Source organism: Talpa occidentalis, unplaced genomic scaffold (assembly GCF_014898055.3).
Source record: "Talpa occidentalis isolate TD23 unplaced genomic scaffold, MPIMG_talOcc4v2.1 talOcc4.14, whole genome shotgun sequence".
Lineage (NCBI taxonomy): Eukaryota > Metazoa > Chordata > Mammalia > Eulipotyphla > Talpidae > Talpa > Talpa occidentalis.
This window is the reverse complement of record NW_023601433.1, coordinates 51,232,496-51,257,086: the sequence shown is the minus strand read 5'-3', so window position 1 is coordinate 51,257,086 and position 24,591 is coordinate 51,232,496. Positions and strand designations below refer to the sequence as shown.

The following is a 24,591-nucleotide window of genomic DNA, read 5'->3' as shown; positions in this document are numbered from 1 at the left end:
CTACCTTCGTCAGTAATCTGCAGCTTCCAACTCCATTCCCTGTGGGTGCAAAACAGTATACTGTGGTCTGAACCACTCAGAAGGTGGAATGAACCATTCTCAGATTGTGTTTATGCTTCTTACAGAGAAATATTTGACACATTTACTGGCCCCACTTTTGCACTGGGTTGGCTTCTCTGCTGACCCCAGTGACATCTGCTTACCCTCCAAGCTTCTCCCCCCGACCACAAACACTGCTGCCACTGTCAACCTCAGAGATCTCATTGGTTGTTTCACAAATAATCTATAGGAAAAAACACAAATCTAGGATAGATGCAGTAGATATAAATACCCAAAGAGCCCTTGCATTCCCCACCCCCCCACTTTGTAGCACATTGCACTGGTGTTGCTAGTTGTTAGTGTGGCTATGGTCAGGTGGTGAGTTTCCATCACAGGTCTTAGGTTCAAAGTTTGTCACCAGGAAGACTCAAGGTCCACCCTTCCGTACACCCCTTGTCTTCATCGCTTTATGTTAGGAGGGTTGCAGACTATGCAGAGAACAAAGCATATGCTGTTATCACCTTCACTGAATTTTTGCCAAATTACCTCATTGTCGAAAGTTCATATGACTTTTGTAAATTCACCTTATTTTTTTCTGAACATTAACAATGTTCAGAATCATTGACAATTAGTGGGCAACAAGTGGAGAGGTTTGTGACTGGGAGAATCAAAGTGTTGGTTTCTAACCCCAAGTCGGTTTCATTAGAAACATTTTATACTCTTTAATAAGTGACATTTCTCAGAAGTGTGAACCTGTACCACATTCTTCTTATAAGAAGAATATATATATACACATACACATACACACAGTGAAGAATATATATACACACACATATACACTGTTGTAAGCCAATATTACCTCAAAAAAAAAAAAAGGCTTTTTAAAAAAATAGCACATCATACCCATGGCATTTTAAAGAATTCGTGTTAGCCATTTGATGACCCAGGTCAAAAGTGTAAAAGTGAGGTGCAGGTCACTCTGAGCTACGGACCACAAAAACAACTCTACTCACTCTCATGTGGCCTGTGGCTATAATAGGTAGCCACAACCATGTAGTCATACCCAGGTTCACCTCTGGTGAGAGGCAGCAACACTGTTCCAGAACCACCACCTCCTGAGGGTGGGCCTGCTGGGCCCGACTCATGTGCTGGGCATCTTCTGTGCTGGCCTTGCCTTGATGAAATTGTGCAGGTCTAAAATGCTACTGCTTAAAGAGAAAACAACCAAAACAAAGAGATACCCTAAATGAGGGGGAGAAAATATTTGCACTCCATACAACTGATCAGAGATTGATTACAAGGATCTACAAAGAGCTCACACAATTCAACACAAACAAACTGTCCAGGCAAAAAATGGGCAGAAGAGCTGAAGAGACATTTTTCCAAAGAGGAAATGCAGATGGACAACAGATATGTGAAAAAATGTTCAACATCACTTATAAAGAGGACCCTCAAGCTACTAAAAATGGAGATACCATATGAGCCAGTCTTTTGGGTAGATCCTAGAAAGCTACCCAAAAGACACAAAAGCATTAATTCGAAAGGAAACCTGCGCTCCTATATTTATTGCAGCACGATTTACAGTAGCTAAGATAGGGAAACAGCCTAAATGCCCAAAAACCAGATAACTGGATTAAAAAGATGTAGTATACATGCACAGTGCAACACTGTTTAGCAGTCAAGATAAACTCAAGCCATTTGCAGCAACATAGATGAGCTGGATGGGATAAGTCAGAAGGAAAAAGAAAAATATCAGATGGTTTCACTTATAGGAGGAATATAGGGGAACCAAACAAGGGATCAGAAAAAAATCAAAACAAAACTAGCAGGCAAAAGATAAATCAGAGACATTCAGGAGGGGAAGGAGAGGGACCAGAACAGGGGAGGAAAGAGCACAAGAAACTATGGTGATGCTTCACGGGTGACTTGGTGGTGGGAATTCTATGGGGATTAAACCTGAGAGGAAAAATGATATTTTAAAAAAATACATATATAAATTTTTAAAAAAGAAATAAATAAAACATTCCTATTTGTTTTGCCTCAAAGCTTCTATGTTGTTTTAGAGCAAGGAACACAAGCCTGCAGATAGTTTGCCCTGCAGATAGTTTGCCCTGCCCATCACCTGCAGATAGTTTGCCCTGCCCATCACCATTTGAAAGAGACATGGTCCAGCAAGGTCTGCAAGACTGAAGTCTGCAAGACTGTCCCTGGCATCTCATGGTTACACTTGGTGATAGTGACACATGGCCCCTTGCATTTTTCTCCTGCTAAAACAAGACGGGGCCATAAAATATATGGGGGGGGGGGCAAGTTTTAATTCTGTTCATGCTTTCTTACTGACTTCGTGATTTTAGCCAAATAAAGATAATTCTGGAAAATATCCCTGTCATATATTTGAAAGAACGGTTTTTCCTTAATTGCTTCATTCTGGGGGCAGACTTACACTTCTAGGGTCTTTCCTCTTCCTGGAATATTACTGCAGGTGGAGCATGACAGAGCCAAGCTCTGCCTCTCCAGGATTCTCCAGCCCTGATGAAATGCTTCATGCTTTGGTTTCAGTTATTCCAGCCACAAGATCTGGTGAAATGGCTGAGAAGGTGACCAGCATTCTGCAGCCCTGTGTGTGTGGTGGCCTAAGACTTACTGAAAGTCTGCTGTGGCCTGTCCCACCTGTAGCAGGCCTAAGGATAAAAGCTCAGGCCTCTTTGGGCAAGCAATAAAGGCAGGGATTAGGAGTTAGCAGTGACTAATAAAAAGGATTCATGCTGGATGGAGCCAAGAAGGCTTTGAAACTATGAGGCTGGGAGGAAACCACCAGTGCAGTAAATGGACTTGGGTATTTTTTCATAAATCTTCCAGTAGCTTCAGTTTAAATTGATATAAAAGGCATTCAGTATTGCACTATGTATAGTGCTCAGACATTCTGCCTGATTTAGTAAGCACTGCCTCCCACCTCTATTTCTAATAACAGTTAAAGGGCACAGGAGAAAAAAATATGATTGTTTCATTTCAGCACTAATCAGTACCAGATATGCACTCTGTACTTTTCACCTTCTTTCTTGGATTGCAAAGTCATAAATGCCAGTGACCAAAATTGAAATAGGATAGTTTTGAAATTGAGAACTAAAGTCCCATCAAAGACTACTGAAATGAAGAAGGAACCCATACGTAATGATAGAAATTGTACTATTCTTTTTTAAAACCGCCCTTTTTTTCTCAGTAGCACTTCAAGTGGTTTGGCTGGGTGATTTCACACTCTGGAGAAGTCCCCAGGTTCCCTGGACAGGGTGCTTCCTTCTGGAGTGCTGGGAGTGGCCCTTGGCTCGCTGCATTAATGCTAGCAGACACTCTGCTTTTGGGCCCCACAACCTTCAGGTTCCCACTTGCTAGGAGCCTTCAGGGGAGGCTGGCATTCCAGTGTGCTGCCTTGCATCTCACTTTGGCTTTTGAGGTGACTTGAAACCCATACTTCAGCCGTGCTGTGTTGTAGCACATGGGCATCGATGGGTCCTATGGATAGTCTTGAAGCTGCATTTCAAGACTTGCAAGTCAGCAGACATTTACCAAGTGTGTGCTGCAGTGCTATGCAGCTTGAGTTTGTCTAGAACATTATGGATTTAAAAGAGTATTTTTTATTGTATATATATTTTTACATCATTTTTCATTTTTACACAATGTATGCACTTTCATCTTGGTTATATTCCCCATACAGTTCCCACCCCCCTTACTCTGACCCTAATCTCTCCTCTGTACCCCCCTCCTCCCCTGTAGTGAGTACTTTTAAGTCCTTCTTATCTTGATCCTCATAGCCAGTGTACTCCAATAGAAAAGGCAGATTTATAGATTTGTTTTCTAGTTGTGTCACCATGAAGCCGTTAGCCCCTGCAGCATTCAGTTTCTTCACCTATAAATGAGGATATGAATGTCTGTGAAGCCTACCTGTGCCACCTACCTGTGTCTGCCAACACACAAGCTCCAATACCCACACCCCACATCACAAGGCAGTTGGGTGCCCTGATCACAGCCCGCAGCATGGCAGCTTGCATCTCTGAGCCACAGAGACTGTGTGTAATCGCCCACCCCTCCTGTACTCCTACCTCAGGCTTCATTGCTTTTTACCACCCATGAAGTTAGGGTTACATGGAGAAGTTTGGGGGGACTGGCACTGATTTCGTATTTTAGATCTTGGCTGCTTTTGTCAGCTCCATCTCCTTGCACAGGGCTGAGGAGGGTGGGAAGCAGAGTGGATTTAACTTTTTAAAGTTATATCCCTTTGTTGTTGAGGTATAACTGCTATCCAACACATTGGTGTCAGGTGTCCACAGTGATCTGGGGTCTGCACATACTGGGAAATGGTTATCACAGTAAGTCTGTCCCCACACATAGTTACATTTTCTCCTTGTGAAGAGAACATTTGGGATCTATTCTTTTAGCAGCTTTCAAATATATAATACCGTGTTATTATTCCCTAAACTCTAAGTCACATCCTTAATGACTTTTTTAGCTAATAACTGCAACTTTGTACTTTTTAACCCCTTCACCAATTCTGCCCACCTATGGCAACCACCAGTCCGTTCTTCCTATCTTTGATAGATTCGTATGTAAGTGAGATCATACAGTGTCTGTCTTTCTCTGATTTTTTCACTTGGCACAATGCCCTCAAATTCCTTCCATGTTGTCTGCAATGTCAGGATTTCCTTGTTCACTTACATTGCTTCTACATCTTGGCTATTGTAAATAATGCTGCTCTGAACATGCAGGAACATGTATCTTTTCAAGTTAGTGGTTTTTTTTTTTTTTTATTTCCTTGGGTAATTACCCAGAAGTGTAATGCTAGAACATATGATAGTTCTATTTTAAATTTGGGGTTGGGGGTACCTCCATAGAGTTTCCCATAGCAGCTGCACCAGTTGAAATTCCCACCAGCAATGCTTAAATGTTCCTTTTCTCCTCATCCTTACCAACACTGGCTATTTCTTATCTTTTTACTAATAGCCTTTCTGACACAAGTGAGGTGATGCCTGATGATTGGTGATGGTGGGCATCCTTGCATGCATCTGCTGACCATCTGTGTCTTCTTTGGGAAAATGTCTCCTTGCATTTTTTAGCCATTTTTTAAATCAGATTGTTTACATTTGTTTGTTTTGCTATTGAGTTGTCTGAATTCCCTGTATAGTTTGGATATTATCCCCTTTTCAGAGATATAATTTGCAAACACCTTCCCCCAGTCTATAGATTGCCTTTTCACTTTGCTGTGGGCCCCCTCAGCGCCCTCCCCAGACCTGCCATCCAGCAGCCAGGGCATCTCCTCAGAGACCACCAAGTCTGATTGATATCTCACAGCCTAATGAATAAATCAAGGGGCAGATAGGACAGTTTTAAAAAAGATACAATTCTTTTTTTAAAAATATATTTATATATATTTTTTACATTATTATTCATTTTTGTATACTGTTTGATTTATCCTTTCAGGTGTAATCCCCATAAAATTCCCAAGACACCTGCACCTGTACCCATGAACCATCACCATAGTCTTGTGTTCTTCTCTGCCCTGTCCTGATCGCTCTCCCTCCCCTGCCCCTGCTGTACATCACCAATTTATAGCTTGCTTGCCAGTTTTGTCAAAAAGATAAAATTCTATACCCTAATAGGATTAGGACTAATAGTGTAATCAAAATTCTTAATTTCTTCTGGTCATATCTTGTTTCACTTTGCTTTCCCTGGCCTAGATCTCCTTCCTCAGCCTTACCCCAGCAATTGTTCTCTTTTTGTGTAATTATTATGCACATGATGCATATTTGAGCTACTTAATGCTGGTAATTATACAAAGAACAATCTTTATAATTAGCTATTGCACTTTGACTCTAATTGTGTGGAGGTGAATTTAGGTGACAAGGACCTGATTTCAGTGGTGAATATCTAAAGGAGAGAAACAAATACCAGGTTCTCATTTAGAATCTGTTTCTTTCATTGTCCTTAATTCTTGCAGGTTTATATTTAAATCATTTTCAAACTAATATGTTGGGGGGAAAAAGCAGTCACACTTGCATTTTTATCCTCTTACTCCTGCTGGGGTTGTTTCCTTTAGTCTATGACTAGAAGAGAAACTCCTGGGTACTGGTGTTTCACATGAACTACTGTGTCCACAGACGATATGGCACAAATTCTTACAGAAAATGAGCCCATGCATTTAAACTCATTGTACTTTGTGGAAACTGCTTATTTTCTTCCCTACAGTGTGTTGAAAGCTTAAGGTGAACTTTCCACATATAAGGACAGAGGTGAGCTTATTAAATGAAAATAGCTCTAATACATTTTATTTGAGCCATTTAGCATGGAGTCCAAAAGGCTAGTCATTCCTCTTTCCATATGGATTTTGGTCCAAGGACATAGTGGACACTTTTTTAACTGTCTAGTGGGGGAGGGAGCATTGCAGTCTCTCACATTTTGTTCACTACTCATAGGTTTGTTTTTTTTAAAAAAGATTTTTTTATTTATACAAGCACTGGGTACAGTCAGAAGCACAGGAGGGTGAGAGAATTCGCCAGAGCCAGAGGGGAGAGCAGAACAGGCAGACTGACAAGTACACTGCTGAGGGGAGCAGCGGGTGGCAGGGAGGTCTGCGCACCATGTGGGACCCTCGCCCGGCGGCCAGGGATCGAACCAGCACTGCAGAGGCTGGCTGCGAGCAGCTTTGCAACCCAGTGCTCAACCGCTGCGCCACTGGGAAGGCCCTCATAGGGTTATTTTTAAAGGAAAAAAGAAGTGTTTGGCTGCCAATCTGTCATATCTTATAGCAGAGAAAGACCCGTGGAGGACTATGACCCCTACTCATAAGGGCTTAATGACCCACAATTTCCTTTGCTCTCTGGTCTCAGCATCCCTGTCCTGAGCTTTAGTTATCTCCCCAGACAGCTTGCTCTGCCCTGGTAATGAGGAGATTCAGCTTCCAGTAAGTAGCTCGAGGCAGCTGATTGCTTACTTGGCTTTTAGTTCATTATAACATGATACTTAGTTGTTGTCTATGGTGACCTGTGAAGATCAAATCGCAGGTGCATTTCTATTGTTCATGAATTGTAAGGAACACGTGTTACCCAGTGATTCTCTTATGTTAGAAGTGCCTGTAAATCAGCAAGCCAGAGTACGTACAGAGAGCTTCTCAGAGCCCTGTAGACTTGGGCTGCAGAGGCCAGCGGCTGTGCACACGAATGCAGCTACTCACCTGCTCCAGACAGGACTTTCAGACTGGATGGCCATTCATCATCTTGATACCACTCCCCTTAAAGGCCACAGAATGCCTTTCTCCTTCCCCAAAGGGAGGATGATAGAGGTTTAGGGCTCATAGGTTTCAGTGGAAACCTCAGGTGTCTGAATTGAAAAGTGGGGGGATGGTACAGAGGTGCTCTGGCAGCAGGACCCTGGCCGAGGTCTGGGGGCAACCAGCTGGACCACAGTGACGTGCCCCTCACACGTGCTGCCCGTATTTCATTTTGTATATCCATCCTCATGTGTGCTCATCTCCATGTGTATCTGTGTCTGTGTGTTTTTACTCATGTGTGTCCTCCATTAACATGTGCCTGTGTTTGTATTCATGTCTGCCTGTGTTTGAGTGTATCTGTCTTCATCTGTGCATTCACATGTGTCTGTTTATATGCTCATTTCAGGTGTCTTCTTGCTGGCTTTGTAACTGACCAATGCTTAACCTCTTGGCCTCAGAGTCCTGAGGCCAAGTCCTGGTCTGCTGACAGGAAGCAGTGTCCACAGCCGGTGTGTGACCACAGATGCAGTAGTGCAGGGAGAGCCCTAAAGACACCTGCACTGCACAGGTGGTAGCTGCTAGCTGAATGTCAGAGCTACTGTGATCACCTCCGTGGCATAGATGTGCACATGCCTATGTGTGTGTCGTTCTGTGATGATCTCATGTGGAGATGCTGTGATAAACGCTGTTGAAATAAGAAGGAAAGTGTGGTTACCTATGACTAGCCACTCTGCCACCCAGGCGTGCTGCTGTGCCTGCGCTGAGAAGTATTGGTGTAGAGCTCAGTCACCTGCATCAGATGAAGAAAAGAGGGCTTTGCTTTTCCCCTGCAGTGAGCTCTGTGGTAACAGTGGCAGAAGAGCTCTGTAGATACATTTGATTTTCCTCTATTAAGTCCTGGGGGGTGGAAATTGTCCTAACTGCTGTTACTCAACTCCATTCATTTCTCATTAATGCATATTTGAGCCTGGCCAGGCTGTGTGTGTCAGCATTAGCCAACTGGAAGTTTTAACTGAGAGTTATAGGAGCTGTTTCTTAAGGTGTGACACAGCGTGCTTAGCTAAAGGCTTATCTGATGTTGGGCAGCAGCTGGAAATGCCTGAGCTCGCCGGTTGTGGGTGCAGATTGTGCAGTGGAAGGCATTGCCATCCAGAGCATCTTGGAAGCTGACCGTACACCTTACCTTCCTCTTTCCTCATCTTTTAGTTTTGGTCTTTCTCCCTCTTGCCTGCCAATGCAGCACTGGCCTCATGTAGTTGTGTATTTTCTTCTTCTGAGTCTGTAAGTGTAAAGGCGTCTCCTCACTCTCCTGAAGCTGCATGTGGCTCCTCTGCACCTGTTCTCTGTGCTGCGTGGTTGTGAGGGCTCTGCTTGTCCTCACTGGTACTTGGAAGGTCACACATGGGCCCACAGCTGGCTTCACCAGTTTTAATTTACTTTTATTGATTAGTAAAATACATGGTTTTCAAATCCGTGGGAACTCTGCTTATTGGCATTATTTTTTCATTTCTTTACCTCACCAAATTGATCTCGATTTTCTGTTTCCTAGCATGGTATTAATGCAGATACAGATAATATGACTTGGGAAATAACCAGAGAATGCAAATTGAAACAGCAATGAGGAATGATACTGTACTCATCAAATTGGGAAAATGTAAGGTGTGATGATCAGTGACAGCACGACTGTGCTGACAGTCCATGTGGCCATGATCTACCCCTCCTGCCCGCTTCCTCCCTGAAGGTGGGGGGAATAAGCATGCCCATCTCATGGGGCTGCTGTGAAGACTAGACACAGCTCATATCACAAGCGGCTAAGGAAAGCAGGTGATAACTCCCATGCAGTACATGTCTACTGAATGAAAAAATAATGATACTTGGATATTACCAGTGAGAATATAAAATAATACCTCCCCTTTGGAAGGTGTTTAGGCTTTGTTAAAAGTTTAATTGTATTACTTTTTAAATTGATTCTTCCATTCCTTTTCTAAATATGTATTTTACAGTAATATTTCACACTGTATAAAAGTTGAATAAAATAAATGACTTTATATTCATATCATAGAAAACCATCCAAAATTTTTAAAGGTTAATTCATTGTATGTCAACTTCATCTCAGTTTTAAAAGCAGGGTGACTCATTGTCATGTTCAGCACATATACATGTATGTTCACATACACACATGCACACACTCACATGGAAGGATGCATAAATTTGCTGAACAAAGTAAGTTGCACAAGAATGTGCACAGTGCTCTGGTGATATCTTTGAGTATAAATTCAAGCATGCACGTGCTTGAATGTAGATGAGTGTCAAGAAGCCCTGGACTTCACTGAGAAGTGTTGACAGTGCCCCTGTGGGCAGCAAGGAGGCCTGGAGTGTGGAAAGCCAGCAAGAATCTTACCTTTTGGTATATTTTCCCATATGGGTTTGACTTGTCCATATAAATGCTATACTCATGGGTTACTCATCATTTTTTTTTAATTTCATAAAAAGAAAATTGTACAATGAACTAAAAGACCTCAGTTTTCTGGGCTAGAGACAGGAGAATGCAGGAATGGTTCTGGTGCTATGGGGGGCTCTGGGCTAGAGACAGGAGAATGCAGGAATGGTTCTGGTGCTATGGGGGGCTCTGACTGGATGTAAGCTCTGCTGGGGGACAGAGGCCCACCAGTTCTGCTACTCATGTAGGCAACATAGCTGTGCCTTATTTTTCTCACCTGTGAAATGGGAGACTTGCATAGATTTTTTTTTTTTTAATTTTTTTATAGCGCTTGCATAGATTTTTTTTTTTTTTTGGACTGAGTCACTATGTGTAAAGGGCTCAGTGCAATATGGCAATAGCTGGCCTTACTGAAAACTTGAGAGATTGAACTGACAATGTTGCCATCTGTGATGAGGTAGGGTAACAAGGCCAAATACTGTGTCTCAGTTCCCCCTGCCCCTAATCTGAATTTTTGCATGCATTTTTTTCAAATTCTGGAAAGAAAAGACCCCGGGGGTCTGGGTTTGCTCTGACTAGCCAGGAATGCTATTCAGTGTAAATGTATCATTGTTGATTAAAGTATTGGAATTGTGATGTCAGTGCATGTTCTGAGTGAGTGTATTTATCCTTCAGTTATTTTATAAACATAGATGAAATTTCCTATAACAAGCACAGTTCATAATAGCAAGATGTTTGATTGTCAGAAGTCTTGCTTCCTTTTCACCTCACAATTCACTTTTCTTAGGCTTGTTAAGCTTAGCAAAGAGGATTTGGGGATTGAGACAACAGACTGTACATTGTTGGACCTTAGGAGAATGCTTTTCTCTGGGCTTCTCATTGACAGTACTTCTGAGTCACCACATATCAGTGTTCTCGAATCTTTGTGTACTTGGGATATGTCATAGTAGTCCAGCATTTTTCTTCATTTGGTTTTTTAAAATAAAAATAACTGTAGCTTGAAATCCTATTACTCAGATAATGGATCCCTCCCCTGAGATTGTCCTTTCAGATATTTTCTTAGAAGTGTGTATCATAGAAGTGTGATATCATAGAAATGTGTCTCTGACAGTCTAGAAGTCTGAATTCTAGGGTTGGTGTCTCCAGTGCTGGAGCTGCTGGTCCTTGGCATCCTTCACTGTGGATGCCTTCCCAGCCCCAGCCCTGCCTCTCCAGCTTCTCCCTGCATCTCTTTTCTCTCTTCTTTTAAGGACACAGTTCATTGTATTTGGGACATACCCTCTTTCAGGGTGATTATTCCAGAATGACCTCATCTTAACTAGGAACATCTATACAAACCCTATTTCCCAGTAAGTTCATACTCAGGGCGCCCTGAGTTTGAAGTGCATCTAAACATTAGGAGACATGGTTCCCCAAACACTAAGACTATGACATCTGCCTTATCTGGTAGAGCAGCAGTGGAAGGAAGATTACTGCAAGGGTTTTCTGTCTTTCATTTGAAAGTTTTGGTTTGCTTAGGTCTTCAAAAAGAAAAAGCCAAGAGAAAAATACAGATTTTATATTCTGAGGTCATCATTTCCATGTGGTTCATGTTATATAGGCAGAGTTTTCTCCTGTATCTGGCTGGCTCTACCCATTTTGATTCTTAGATAGAATAATTCCATTTCAAGACTCTTTGAAGCTTCCTTTTAAATATCCAGGTTAGTTGATTCAAATGGCATCTTATTTTGCAAATTATAACTTTTATGTTTCCTCTTTTCTATTTCTAGTTTTGTTATAAACCTTTATGATATTTTAGAGCCAAACAGCAAGCATCTGTGTATAGTCCAACTTTTTAGATCCTAAACTACATTAAGCATTTGTATGTGGAAAACTTCAAACAAATGTGAAGTTGACCTAAATTGGAGTCTCTCACTTAGCTCACATTGGAAAATCTTTAGTTTTCAGAGATAGAATCTATGATCTTGGAATGTTTGTCACTAATTCAGTCAACAGGAATTTACTGGTAAATAATGTTCCAGGAGTGGGAATAGAGCACTGAGCAAAAGGAAGAACACTTGCCCTAAGTCTAGATTCTGATAGAGGATGCATGGCATGGACAGTCAGATGGCACCTGCTGTATAGACAGGATTTGGGGGGATGCTGCTTCTGGAGGTTGACTAGTCATATGTTAGAATCATATGTCCCCAGAGAACAGTGAGGGAGAGAGCAATGTGGCCACCTGCCAGAAGAACATTCTGGGAAGAGACAAGAATGGTGCAGAAGTCCTGGGTAGGAGAAGCAAAGCGGGGTGCTGGCATGGAGTGAATGAGGGTGGAGGTCACAGAAAGGACAGACCATGCATATGGTGAAACTGTACTTTACCCCCTGAAAATAAAGCATCTTATAACATGTCTCTCATCCAAATAATTTCAAATCCTTACATATACAAGTGAGCATGAGCCTTCACAGGACACCTCTAAACTTGAGACTGGACAAGATCACTGTCTTTTCTACTCTTAGTGCTAAATCATGTTCTAGGAGACATTACTCTCCATTTTAAGCCATTTTCAAAACCGGAAAATCTGACCTTGCAGAGATAGGGAGTGGAGAGAGAGGGACTGAATCTATCAATCTGCTGGGTATATGTATATAAAGGGAAGAGCAGGATATTAAGGAAACACTGAGCTGATTTCACACTTATGAGGTGTTTTTAAAACATGCTGGAAACCCAGAGGTAGAATCAATAGACACTCACAGCCCCTAAACAGAAGCAAGTGCTCCTTGACATGCTAGAAATGTGTGGCCGCTGGGCCGGTGTTCACCAGCACTGGCTGGCTGTTGGGACCTGTGCTTCCGTGTGATGACTGCTCGGTCAGACACAAACTGTTGTTACAGACCCACAGATGACAGCAACCAGCCGCCGGGCCGAGGTGTTCTCTCCATGCATGGGCTCACCTACGGGGTCATCCGGGTGGATTCAGAAGAGAAGCTGTCTGTGCTCACCGTGCAGGACGTTGGCCTCGTGATGCCTGGAGGTGAGTGTGGACACCCGCCTGTGGCCGGGGTTCTAATCGATGAGCAGATCCTGTCCTAACCATCACTGCCATCTTTCTGTTCTAGCATCACATGCTTCTCTGGTGTGAGCCTGCAGGATAATGCTTCAATGCCAGTTTTTGTTGTATGTTACACTGCCTTTTCTGAAAAACCCAAAATATTCCAGCAGCTGAGAAAAAACCCAAAATATTCTAGCATGCCAGGCCCAGGTCCTCTTCCCTAGAGGCACAACAGCTACTCTGTAGAGCAGCCTTTTCTTCTCCTCTGAAGGTCCCCTGGACACCCACATGCAGCTATCCCAGAGGTACTGAGTCTTGTAAAAGTTGTACTGAAAAGCCAACACAGGGCTTGGGTTATTGGTAAAGACTGCTTTCAGCCACAGAGCCCATTTTTTGAAGGTAACAAATGTTCCAAGAGCCCCAGTGGAAGTGCCAGCTGCTGCATCTACCTGCTTCTCCCACCCGCTATATGTACTTGACTGCCTATGCAACCTCTCTCAGGACCCAGGAATCTCAGCAAAGAAAAAGCCTCTCCGCACCCTGCCTCAATCCTACCTCTCCTCAGGTAGCACAGCCCCTAGCACACAACCTGTGCCAGCGTTTAGGTTCCTGAACTCCTCCCCCATCAGGGAGCCAGGATCCCTTCTCCAGAACCAGGATGTTCCCTCTCCATGAGCCCACAGGCACAGGGATGTGGCCTCTCTGTTTGGAGGGGATCGGCATATCCGCACAGTGCAGCCTGCAGTGCTGCAGGGGCACAGTCCTAGATCAGGGCGTAACTTCCTCCCCATCACATGCGCCACCAGTACCAAGGCATCTGTTCCTGGAAACCAGGCTTGCCTCTCAGACTCCTTTGGCCCCTCTGCTCAAGGGATATAATCTGGCCCACCTCTGAGAGGTCTCCTTCCCAGACCATGAGATATACAGGGTTTGAATACATAACGACTTGTGCAAACTGACCCTCCTGAGTGATTTTGCTGCCATAGTGTGATGCAGTAAACAACTCGTCTGTGCTTCAGTCTGTGTAGATATGAGGATGATTGAATGAAGAAAGTTCTAGAAATCCCAGAAACAGGATTTCTGTTTCAAGAGTACATGACCACATCACTCTGATAACACTCAGACCCTTCCAGAGTTGATTCTTGCCACTAGTGGGGGGGCTTTTCTCTATTCCCTCACCCCAGTGTATAATCAGACTGTGATGGGTGGAGAGTAGCTCCATGGAGTTTTGCTTTGCACTTTCCTCTCATGAGTGAGCTGGACTCCTTGTGGGGTTCTGCTGGCTGCATATCTTAGACCCAGCCCCCTCCCATCATCTTCCCAGTCGCCCAGCATGACTGGGACCCTCGCTCGGCCCTTCCTGATCAGCTCACCATTACCAGGCGCACACATTCACTGACTCTCCAGCTGCCCTGTGGCACATGGCTCCCCACCAGGGTGTGGGTGAGAAAGCCTCAAAGTGTTCTAGTGGCATAACAGTGAAATCCCTCCTCCCAAACTATGTGCTGAGACTTCATCACGAAACTCAGCAGTAACCTCTGACAGACACACCTAAACGGAATTTGAGATCAAAGGTTAAGAATTCTACGGGACAGTGGAGCCTGAACTGCTGCTTTCAGTTTAGAAAAACTTGAAAGACTGGAGAGTAAGCCCTGGTACCTGCCGGGCGCAGGGTTGAAGCTGCATCCTGGACACTGTGTTGCTGATATGTGCCAGCAGCCCAAGGGTCAGTTGAGCATCATCCTTGTGTCTAATGCAGGAGGTTACTCACTTTAAATGCAATTTACACGTCAAAATTAAAGCAACTGGAATTATTGCTGTCACAGCTATGAAAATCAGCATTTTATTGCAACATGAAAAATGCTGACTTCCTTAGGGGAAATGAATACCTGGCTCACTCCTATGCTGGTGGTTTTGTTCCAGCTGTCGTTTCCATCCATTGGTGTTCTCCTTTGTCTTCGCTCATTCATCCTTTCCCTCTGGCTCACTTCCTCTCCCTCTAATATTACCTGGCTTCCTATTTTGCTTTCAGCTATCATGTGTTCAGTGAAGCCGGACGGGATTCCCCAACTGTGTAGAACAGATGAAATCGGGGAGCTCTGTGTGTGCGCGATCGCCACGGGCATGTCATACTATGGCCTCTCCGGCATGACCAAGAACACCTTCGAGGTAGGTCCCTGGAGGTGTGCTCCACCCATATTTCCTTCTCAAGCAGCCATGGCCGGGTGCTGGGAAATACAAATGAAAGTGAGAACCTATTCAAAATGAGTTAAGAGGTTACCCTTCTAATGTCATTTTTCATAGTTTTCAATAGATTTGGGCTATCAGCACTGTTCTTACTTTATAAGCAGTGTCAAAAGGACAGGACATTTTCTTTAAAAAGGGCCATTTTTATATATTGCTGTTCTTACCTCTGCCTCTGTTTAGTCAGGGAGCTGGTGGCAGGTGGGAGGTGGAGGAATGTGAGCACACGTGAACAGCTGCACAGGACTGGGGGGACCCCAAGCCCCTCACTGTATCCTATCAGCCTCAGGCAGACTTGGTAGACCATGAGCAAACATGAGCCATCTCTTTGGCACAGGCAGGCATGTGTGGTATCTGTGCATGGTATGTGGTCTGCATACGGTGGTGTGTATTTTGTGACCATGTGCACATGTGTGTGCCCTGTAAGTTTGTGTTGTGAGGTGTGTCTTAATGTGTTTACCCACATGGCGTGGTGTGGTGTGTCATGCACACACACATGTGGGCAGCATATGTGGCCTTGTGAGTAAGAAGGAAGAAACTCACTGTTTACTCTCAAGAGTTGAGTGTTGACAGAATTTTCGTTGTTTTACAAGTGCTGCAGAGTCAGAAGAGCGCACTTTGGGGTAATGTCATACATACAAATCATGGTTGTCTCGGGGTAAATTCTCATTTGGAACCTGGACAGGAGCATGTGCATGTGCCACCTGTGCAGGCAGCTTTGTTCACTGCACAATTTCTCAACTGTCCCTGAAATTAGATGTGGTATAAATGCAGCCATCTCCTTTCCTGTGTGGCTTATCTGCAAGGCCAGAGGAACAAGTGTAAAGTCTGAACTCATGTGATTTGCTTCCTTTGTTTTCCTTTTTAGTGTTGTTCCAATAAGGGGAAAAGCATTTTGGCAAGCATGGATCATTTTACAACCAAAATGTTATTTAAAATACACTTTGATTCTCTACTTTATCACTTCTGTACTATGACTTTATAGCAAAAGATTTAATTAGCTTTCTTTAGTCTATTGTAACAATCTCCGGGCATGACCTCTTCAGAAGTTCACAAGTTCATGGAAGGAAGCCCATGAGAGGCCAGTTGTGGATTTGGGGGACCAAGTTCTGGGGCTGGGGGGTAGAGGCAAGGTGCTTCCAGACTGTGGACTGTCTGCTAAATGGCAGCCTGGGTCTCCAGAAGATTGGTCAGGACATAGAGAGAGATGCAGGTCTGGCTGCTGGGAGGACAGTTGGGCTCTCACTGCTCCTGTGTCCCCAGGTGTTCCCTGTGACGAGCTCGGGAGCCCCGGTCAGCGAGTACCCCTTCGTGAGGACAGGCCTGCTGGGCTTCGTTGGCCCTGGAGGCCTCGTCTTTGTGGTGGGCAAGATGGACGGGCTTATGGTGGTCAGTGGGCGTAGACACAATGCCGACGACATCGTGGCCACGGCGCTGGCGGTGGAGCCCATGAAGTTCGTCTACAGGGGAAGGTGAGTGTGCCCTCTGGGGGCTAGACACACAGTATCCTGTAGACTACACCCTCATATGAAGTTGCATAATTTCCTTAGACTTATGGGGCTTCGTTTCCTCTTTTATAAAGTGAAGTAACTGGACTCAGCGACCTTTGAGATACCATCTGATTCTGAATGTCCAGTTTTATGGAAACTTCCTGAGCCGCATACATATATTTTCATGAACTTTCCTGCTAAGTAAAAAACACCCATTTGAAAAACTATTCTTGATAAATAACTACACAAAGAAAGGGCCAAAAATTCCTCCTGGGCAGCTTTTTTGGAAAGGCCTGAAGATAACAGTTGAGAGACAACTGTTGGTTGGGCGTGTGGGAAAACTGACTCCCCCGTTGCTTTGCTCTCCCTGTGTGTGCCCTGCCTTGCTTGGCACACAGTAAATATTAAATTAGTGACACAGCACCTATTTCAGCTCAGCAAGCCTACCGGAGTGAGAGAAGCAGACATGAATATAGCATCGCTACCTAGGAGTTATCTTTTAATTATGTCCTATCTGTGAAGGGGCACGGAGAGACTGGAGCTGTCACCATCCTGTGTTTGCCATGAGAGGCCACAAACCCAGCAGAAAACTGTTAGTTCCCAAGCAGAAAACATCTACTGATTAGAAGAATATTACTTTACAGGTGCAAACTCAAGATGTGAATGGTCCGGTTTTCTAAATTGCAGCAGTTCTGTTAACCACACATAAACCCCTTCTATCTGTGCTAAGAGGTATGAAATCTGTTGTCCACCTGCAGGCAGCCTCAGCAGCATTCTCTGCTCTTCCCCAAGTGACACTTGAGTTAACAAGTGTGGGCGTTTGAGACTGCACTGCCTTTGTGAAGTCCTGGTGGGTGTGTGGTCTGCTGAGCTGTCATCACAGCGGCTGAAAAACTCTTTGTTGCAGAACTGACCCTTCCACAAGCACCGGCACTTGCTCACTGCCTTTCCTCTCTGCCCCCACAGAATAGCAGTGTTTTCGGTGACCGTCCTACACGACGAGAGGATAGTGATTGTGGCCGAGCAGAGGCCGGACTCCACGGAGGAAGACAGCTTCCAGTGGATGAGCAGGGTGCTCCAGGTAGCTCCTCCTGCCTTCCCATCAGCTTCCCAGCTGTCTGCCAGGCACAGCCCACCCTGCCCACTTACACTGTGCTTCCTATCTCATGTCATTTGGTTAGAAATGGTGTGACCCTTGAGACTCATGCTTGGTTCTAGGAAACTAGCTAAAGACACTGAGGTCAGGAGTCAGTGGCTGCCAGACTGACTCCCGCTATTCACTGGAAAGGTAGCAAATGAGAGTTTTTATGATCTTGAGACAATATTTTCTTTTCTCCAGTTTCCACTCTGTTTATGTTATTCCACAAGTGCGGCATATAACTAACTGCACAGCATCATGAGGTTTGGCTCCTCACACCAGAGCATGCCCTACTGCATGTGCTTCTGCGTGTCAGAAGATAGTATTTTGCATTGAGTATTCGCTAGATGTCTTCTCATAATAACTATTATAACTCATTTTCCTCTTGTGACTTTTCAGGCTATCGACAGCATACATCAAGTTGGAGTTTACTGCCTGGCCTTGGTTCCAGCAAACACCCTCCCCAAAACCCCACTTGGTGGGATCCATTTATCAGAAACGAAGCAGCTTTTCCTGGAGGGCTCACTTCACCCCTGCAACGTCCTGATGTGCCCCCACACCTGTGTCACGAACCTGCCCAAACCTCGACAGAAGCAACCAGGTACGTCTCTTGGGGGTGCAGAGTCCCTGATCTGCTCTGAGCCATGGGCTGTAGGAACACATAACCAGGCCTTAGAAACAGAGACAGTTCTCAGACACCTCCTCTGCCGGTCGCCATGGTCACACACTCCTGAGAAGTGAACCTGCTCCTCACAAGTGCTGTTTCTCTCCCCAAGGGAGAAATGGAATGCAGCAGTTCTCAGGGAGACAGAATCCACTCAGAGCAGGGTGTGGGGAACATCTGGATCATCTGGACTGCAGTTTCCGAGCCCCTGGAAACATGAAATCTAATGCCTATTTTTGGGTTCATCTCACCCCTATATTTTCAGTCCTGAGGCTGTAGGAGCTCACATCCACTTTATTAGACACAGGCGAGAGTGCCCTGGTTCTCAGTAAGGACAGATTTTGTAAATGAAAAGCAGCAGGAAGCCTCCTGCCTCCCAGAAACATTAGGGAAAAATAATTCCCATGGCTATGTGGGGAGGGCCCAAGCTTCCCTCTCAGAGAAGACCAGAAGAAATAAGCTTGTAATAAGGAGAGGCCTGACTCAGTGACAGAGAAGCAAAAAGTGAGATGCTGTGAATACCTAATTCCCCTCAAAATGGTGCTTTCCCTAGACGAGTTTGAATTCTTAAAATCATTGTGGCAAAGTCTTCAAAGCAATTTAGGCCATTTGACAAACTGGCCTCTTACACAAACCTTCCTGGCTGGCCCTAACTCACCAAGAAGACACCCCGTCCCTAGGTACTGAAGATAGAAGGAAGGGCTAGCAGCCAACATGCTACACCCACCAGCAGCCCGTCCGGTCCCAGTCATGCTGGTCATTGTCTTTTGTTCAGTGTAAAAAGACTTTTCCTCTTTCAGTTTCTTCAGTAAGAGCTAAGGAATTTGGTTGACCCCAAACTACCACACTCGGAATTCAAACACGATTCAGCTGAGTACATGGCACATTCTATGATCATGTTGAAACCAGCCTCAAATCCCTAAAACCAAAGAGTTTACGAATCTCTGAAACCAAAGACACAAGCGACAGAAACCCAGAAATCTGTGTTTCAGGCCCTTCTCCAAATTTCAGAGCAAAGCCCCGCTATCTTTCAGAGAGTTGAGATAGGTTCAGTATTTTAGGGCAAACCACATTCTGGATGACCACGGACCTGTAGGAATGGGCGACTCTGTCCCAATTGGACAGCCAGCCCCCTGCACCTCATTCTGCTAGGAAGCAGGTGATTGTTAAGGTAGTTGTCATGGTAATGATGTACAATTAAGCCCTGCCCAAACTGAATCTTAAAACCTTTGACTAGAGACACACAACTCTTCATGTGCAATAATACACTTACTCTTACTTACAAACACATACCTTGACCTTCATCAAAAATGTAACGTGAATTTGACTTTTGACTTGTATTTTATTAAACCAATGATTAAATACAAACTGGTCCCATCATTTTTGTCATTTTATATTGCAGTTCTTTTGGTGAACATTCCTTTATTCCCTCATTCACTTCTCCTGCTCCATTTTCCCACACACTCACACTCACAATGGTATAGTCTCCTGGAACTTGGAGCCTTTCTCTGTTAAATGTCTTGGTATAAATGAAAGGTTTAATGAGAAGAAAGTGTGAATGATGCTATTCTGAGAAACCTGGAGGGTGTCTAGGGTTTCTTGCAGTTGGAAATGTTGAAAAGAGTTTCTGCAGTTCTTTCAGAAACTTCTTTCTTTCATTAAAAAAGAAAAGGAAAACTATCAGAACCGATCATTTCTGCTTTTTACTGTGAAATGTTTCATGAACTCTAGAAAAGCCTCAGTGATCAAGTGAGTAACAATGGAGTAAAAGGAACTTGCCAGGGGCCTTTGATTTATTCTTCCACTTTCTGTGGGCCTGGCAGGATGCCTAAAACTTTCCAGTCAGTGCAATCAGAGATAAGCCTCCTGAATCCTACCCCTTTGACAGTATGATTCCCAAATCTATCCCACGAGGTGTTACAGGGATGTGTAGTCCCTCGTCCCCCAGTGGGTATCAGGACGCAGACACAATGCAGGATTCTCCTTAGCAGCCAAGTGCTCATGTCTAGATTCTTTTTGTCTCCTGCATTATCTTTTTAAAATCAACTAACAAGAATAAATTTCAGCACGCCTCTACTGGAAAATAAAGGCAGTGGGCTTAGGAGAACACAGGAGGGGAATTTGGTGTAAGGGCACATTCTGTGTGCCCTTCTTTAGAGCTTATTGACATTTACATTGTCTCCTCTCTGATGCCTTCTTTGAAACCCTGTTCTAATAAGATTTATCGAAGTGAGTCTTTCACAGGATTCCCCAGAGTGAGCTCCTCACCATGTGGGGAATCAGGTTGTCAGGCCTCTCACTTGGTTCTCCTCATGTGTGTGCCACTTTCTTTCCAGAAATTGGCCCCGCCTCTGTGATGGTGGGGAACCTGGTGTCTGGGAAGAGGATTGCACAGGCCAGCGGCAGGGACCTGGGTCAGATAGAAGACAATGACCAGGCCCGCAAGGTGAGAGCTGGGGTTCTTTCACTGCCGCCCAGAAACTGTGTTGCAAAGGTGCCCAAATCCTGCTTTCATTCCTGCCAAACCAACTCCATATTGACCTTTAGCCTTTGATGATGTCTTCCTCTTACCGGCCATCTTGCTCCTGGAAGAGACACCCATTTATTTTATGAGAAGACTGTATGTATTAGGGGCCCCATGTTTAGACATGTCTGGATGTCCCTGTCCTGTGTCTCCAAAGCTCTGGGCTCTCTTACTTGAAGCCAGACTGACTCAGAGCAACCTTGTTGTTGGACCTCAGTCCTCTGGTTGTTGGAATTTAAGAAAACATCGGTTCAAATCCCAGTTTTGGGAGCTTGAGCTCCTCAAGGAAATTTTTGGAGCTGCAAGAGAAATCCTCTGGCTCCCACCACTGCAGTGCCATGTGACCCCATTATAACCATCAGCCTTGAGTCTCCTACAGTTCACAGAAAAGTTGCCCTAATCTATGTGAGCCACTAGGAAAGGTGTCAAAACCAATCATTTGAAGTATTGCCAAATTGATAACAGTAACATGTTCCCTGAAATCACTTCATCACCATGTTGCCCCCTCATAGTACATTTCTGTGAGCCAAATGCATTACGGGTTGTACGTGGGTGTTTCCTATATCCTAACACTAGCTCTGTGTCCTAGTGTGAAATAGAGCTGATGTTTTTACTACAGTAGGATACATATAATCTGTTTATTTGCAATACTATCAGGGGATTGCCATTCTAAACACAACAATTTAAAAATTAATTCCATTTTTAAAAACAGGATAGATCTGATTTTGCCATGACAGCCCACAGAAATCACAATTGCAACTTCTGAAATCCCAGGAGAAGGGATTGTCTGTGTTGGCCACTCAGTCTATAAGGGAACGGCATTCCCACTAACCTTAGGCAAATTTAGAAAACATCTCTCATCAGGAATACAACACCAACCCTTAAACCTGTGACCCTAAATCCCATGGAATGAATCCTACTGCAGGAAAAACACTGCAAGCACTTGGTTACTGTATTTGTGAGGGGTGTCCTCATTCCTCAGTGGAGAAGCATCCTAAAAGCACTGACTCTACCCATGCCCCTAATGAGATTAGCCCTCCCCCCTAAATTGGGATGATCCTATGCTAATGACTATGCTTTGTTGCAGTTCCTGTTCCTGTCAGAAGTCCTGCAGTGGAGAGCCCAGACCACCCCTGACCACGTCCTGTATACGCTGCTCAACTGTAGGGTGAGGCATGCAAGTTCACCTGTGTGGGTGCTCACCTTTGGGGGCCAGGCTTTCCCGCATCTTTACCATATTCCTGACACCCTTTCACTTGAGTCTTGGTGAATTCCTTTCATGTATGTGTTGTGCTTTTGGCTGAGACATTTTTACTTAATTGCTTTTAAATATAAGAATTTGTGTATGTACACATTAATATTTTTACATTTATATATATTTTAGCAGTACTTTGTTGCAATATTGCCCGAAAGAATGAGTGATGAATGATATCTACAACAGAGAACAATTGGAAATCTGAAACAATTATTTCTTTACTTTTACCCCTAAATTTTTCTTTAAGCAAAAAGTTCTGTTTTATAGATTTTCATTCTTCAGAAGGAAAATCATTCCTATTTTTCTGAGTATAAACTTCATGGTTACTTTGTACACTAGAAAAGCAAACTCATCAATTATTATTCCATAATAATTGTTAAGAATGAGGCCTTAAAAATATAAGCAAATACTATTAGCAATAAAAAATTAAATATATCAAGGGTCAGGGGAATATATTCCTCCACCCCTCTGGGATTTTCTGTGGCTAGACAAGCAAACAAACATCAGATAGAGTAGTAAGTAGAAAAGGACCAAATTTAATTCCATATGTATGGAGAACATACAAGCTGCAAGTTATAAAGTGAATAGGAAAAACCAAGGGTTTGTGTCCTGTGCTAGAAGTCTTAAGGGCATCAAGGAGAGTGGAGGGCATTTCACATGACAAAAAGGCGATGACATCATGACAGAACCCTGCCTCTGAATGTTTGCCTGTCATAAGATGGGTTTCTCCAATAAAAAGGCTGTTTCTGAAGATGTCCCTAAATGTATGTTACCTGAATTCTTTAAATAATGGTAATAGTTTCTCCCAAGACCCACAGACCTCGATTAACCTTAGGTCTACATACTAAGATCGGACATATTGGAAAAGACTTACTCTCAATCTTGGGACATTTGGGGGGAGGCCAATCCTACAGTTTTTCCCATGGAACATCTCTTTGTCTTGAGAATAGTTCAGTATAGTTAAACAAATATGCCCAATTCCTGGAAGTGAGACTGTAAGTGAGCTCCTAAGATAATTCTAATTGTGTACCTATAATAACAAGTGGCATTTTTATGAAAACAAAAGGAAAAGGTTAATTATTGAAATATATCAAAAATCTAGTTGGGAGTTCTAAAGGCAGCCAGTGGAGATTTCTAGGTGTCAGTCTCAAAGCATCTTCAGATGACACGACAGCAGGAAGTTGTATTTGATGTCATTAAATACTTTACTCTTCTGAGTAGAGTAGCACTTATAAGAAATATCTATATAGTCATTGTGATTTCTCTGGCACTTAAGTGAAGCTCCCCATCTCCAGCTTACATAGCTTCAGAAAAAAGGACATTATTAGTTCTTGTAATTTCAAGTCAAAAAGAATGGGGGAAAGAACTGGAAATACTAGTTTGGAGAGTCATAGCCAGATAAAAGAAAAGTTCAGGATCTAATCTATTTTACAAGTAAAAAGCTAAAACCTCCAAAATGACAAGAGGACTAGTAACTAGGACTAGTTTTCCCTTGACCTTCACCCCAGTTTTACCAAATAATCACAATAAAATTATTTGTTTGCAGATTAAGTCGAGCTTCAGTAAATTTGACCTGTTATTTGCACAAGTACTATGGGAATAATAATTTAGTCATATAGTCTCATTGCTGGACTTTTTCATAAGGAATCTCAAACTGAGCTTTTTTTTTTAAAAGATTTATTTATTCATGCATACAAGAACTGGGGTACAGGCCAGATGTGAGGAGGGGTGAGAGGATTCACCAGAGATATAGCAGGGAACAGAACAGGCAGAATGACTGAAATACACTGCTTGAGGGGAGCAGCAAGAGAGACAGGAGAGGTCTGCCTCACCATGTGGGTATCTACCTAGCTGGCCGGGATTGAACCCGCGTTGCAGAGGCTGCAGACAGCTTCACAATGCTGCACTCAACCGCCTGCGCCATCAGGGAGGCCTCAAACTGAGCTTTTAAGAGCCTCAGCACTCAAGAAGCATGCCAAGGTCTCAATATCAGACTCCACATTCAGTCCCCACATCTTTGGATCAATCCCTCTCTTCTTGAGGTCCCCAAAATGTCTAAAGCTGCCAAAAGTGACTTTTCATCACTCTCCTGGTAGACTGTCTGGAACCCTTTAAGTAGGGTATCAGGCTGATTTTTCTTTGTTGTCTCAATAAGTTCAATCATTCTTTTGAAAATTGGTCAGATCTCAAATATTACATTTCAATCAAAGATATGCTAATAAAACCAAAAGATTTGTGTAGGGTTTATGCAAATAATCGTGTGAAAATAAGAATACTTTCTAAAAGCTTTCACATTCCCATGATACCAGGGAGAGAAAAAAAGCATCCGTTTCAGTTCTGCTCACAAAAGGTGTAATTTACCAAATTACTACAGGTCAAAGTCAGCTTTTAAACAAAGGGAGAAAAAGCTTTCTTCAATTTGGAAAAAGCAAGACAAAGAAGAACCAGTATGTCTCAAACAAAAAGTCATTTAAAATAGTTCTCATTCTCATTAGTGCATTCAG

At 43.6% G+C, this 24,591-nt stretch overlaps 1 protein-coding gene across 2 annotated transcripts in view; it reads left to right on the top strand.

Moving 5' to 3' along the window:
• The window catches only part of DIP2C (disco interacting protein 2 homolog C), a 343,245-nt gene that overhangs the window by 263,331 nt on the left and 55,323 nt on the right, over positions 1–24,591 (top strand). For both annotated transcript variants that reach the window (XM_054695051.1, XM_054695050.1), the window contains 7 exons: positions 12,615–12,754; positions 14,805–14,941; positions 16,280–16,488; positions 17,473–17,587; positions 18,044–18,245; positions 20,645–20,754; positions 21,920–22,000. In XM_054695051.1, the coding sequence (XP_054551026.1) occupies positions 12,615–12,754; positions 14,805–14,941; positions 16,280–16,488; positions 17,473–17,587; positions 18,044–18,245; positions 20,645–20,754; positions 21,920–22,000 (994 nt within the window). The remainder of the gene's footprint in view (positions 1–12,614; positions 12,755–14,804; positions 14,942–16,279; positions 16,489–17,472; positions 17,588–18,043; positions 18,246–20,644; positions 20,755–21,919; positions 22,001–24,591) is intronic.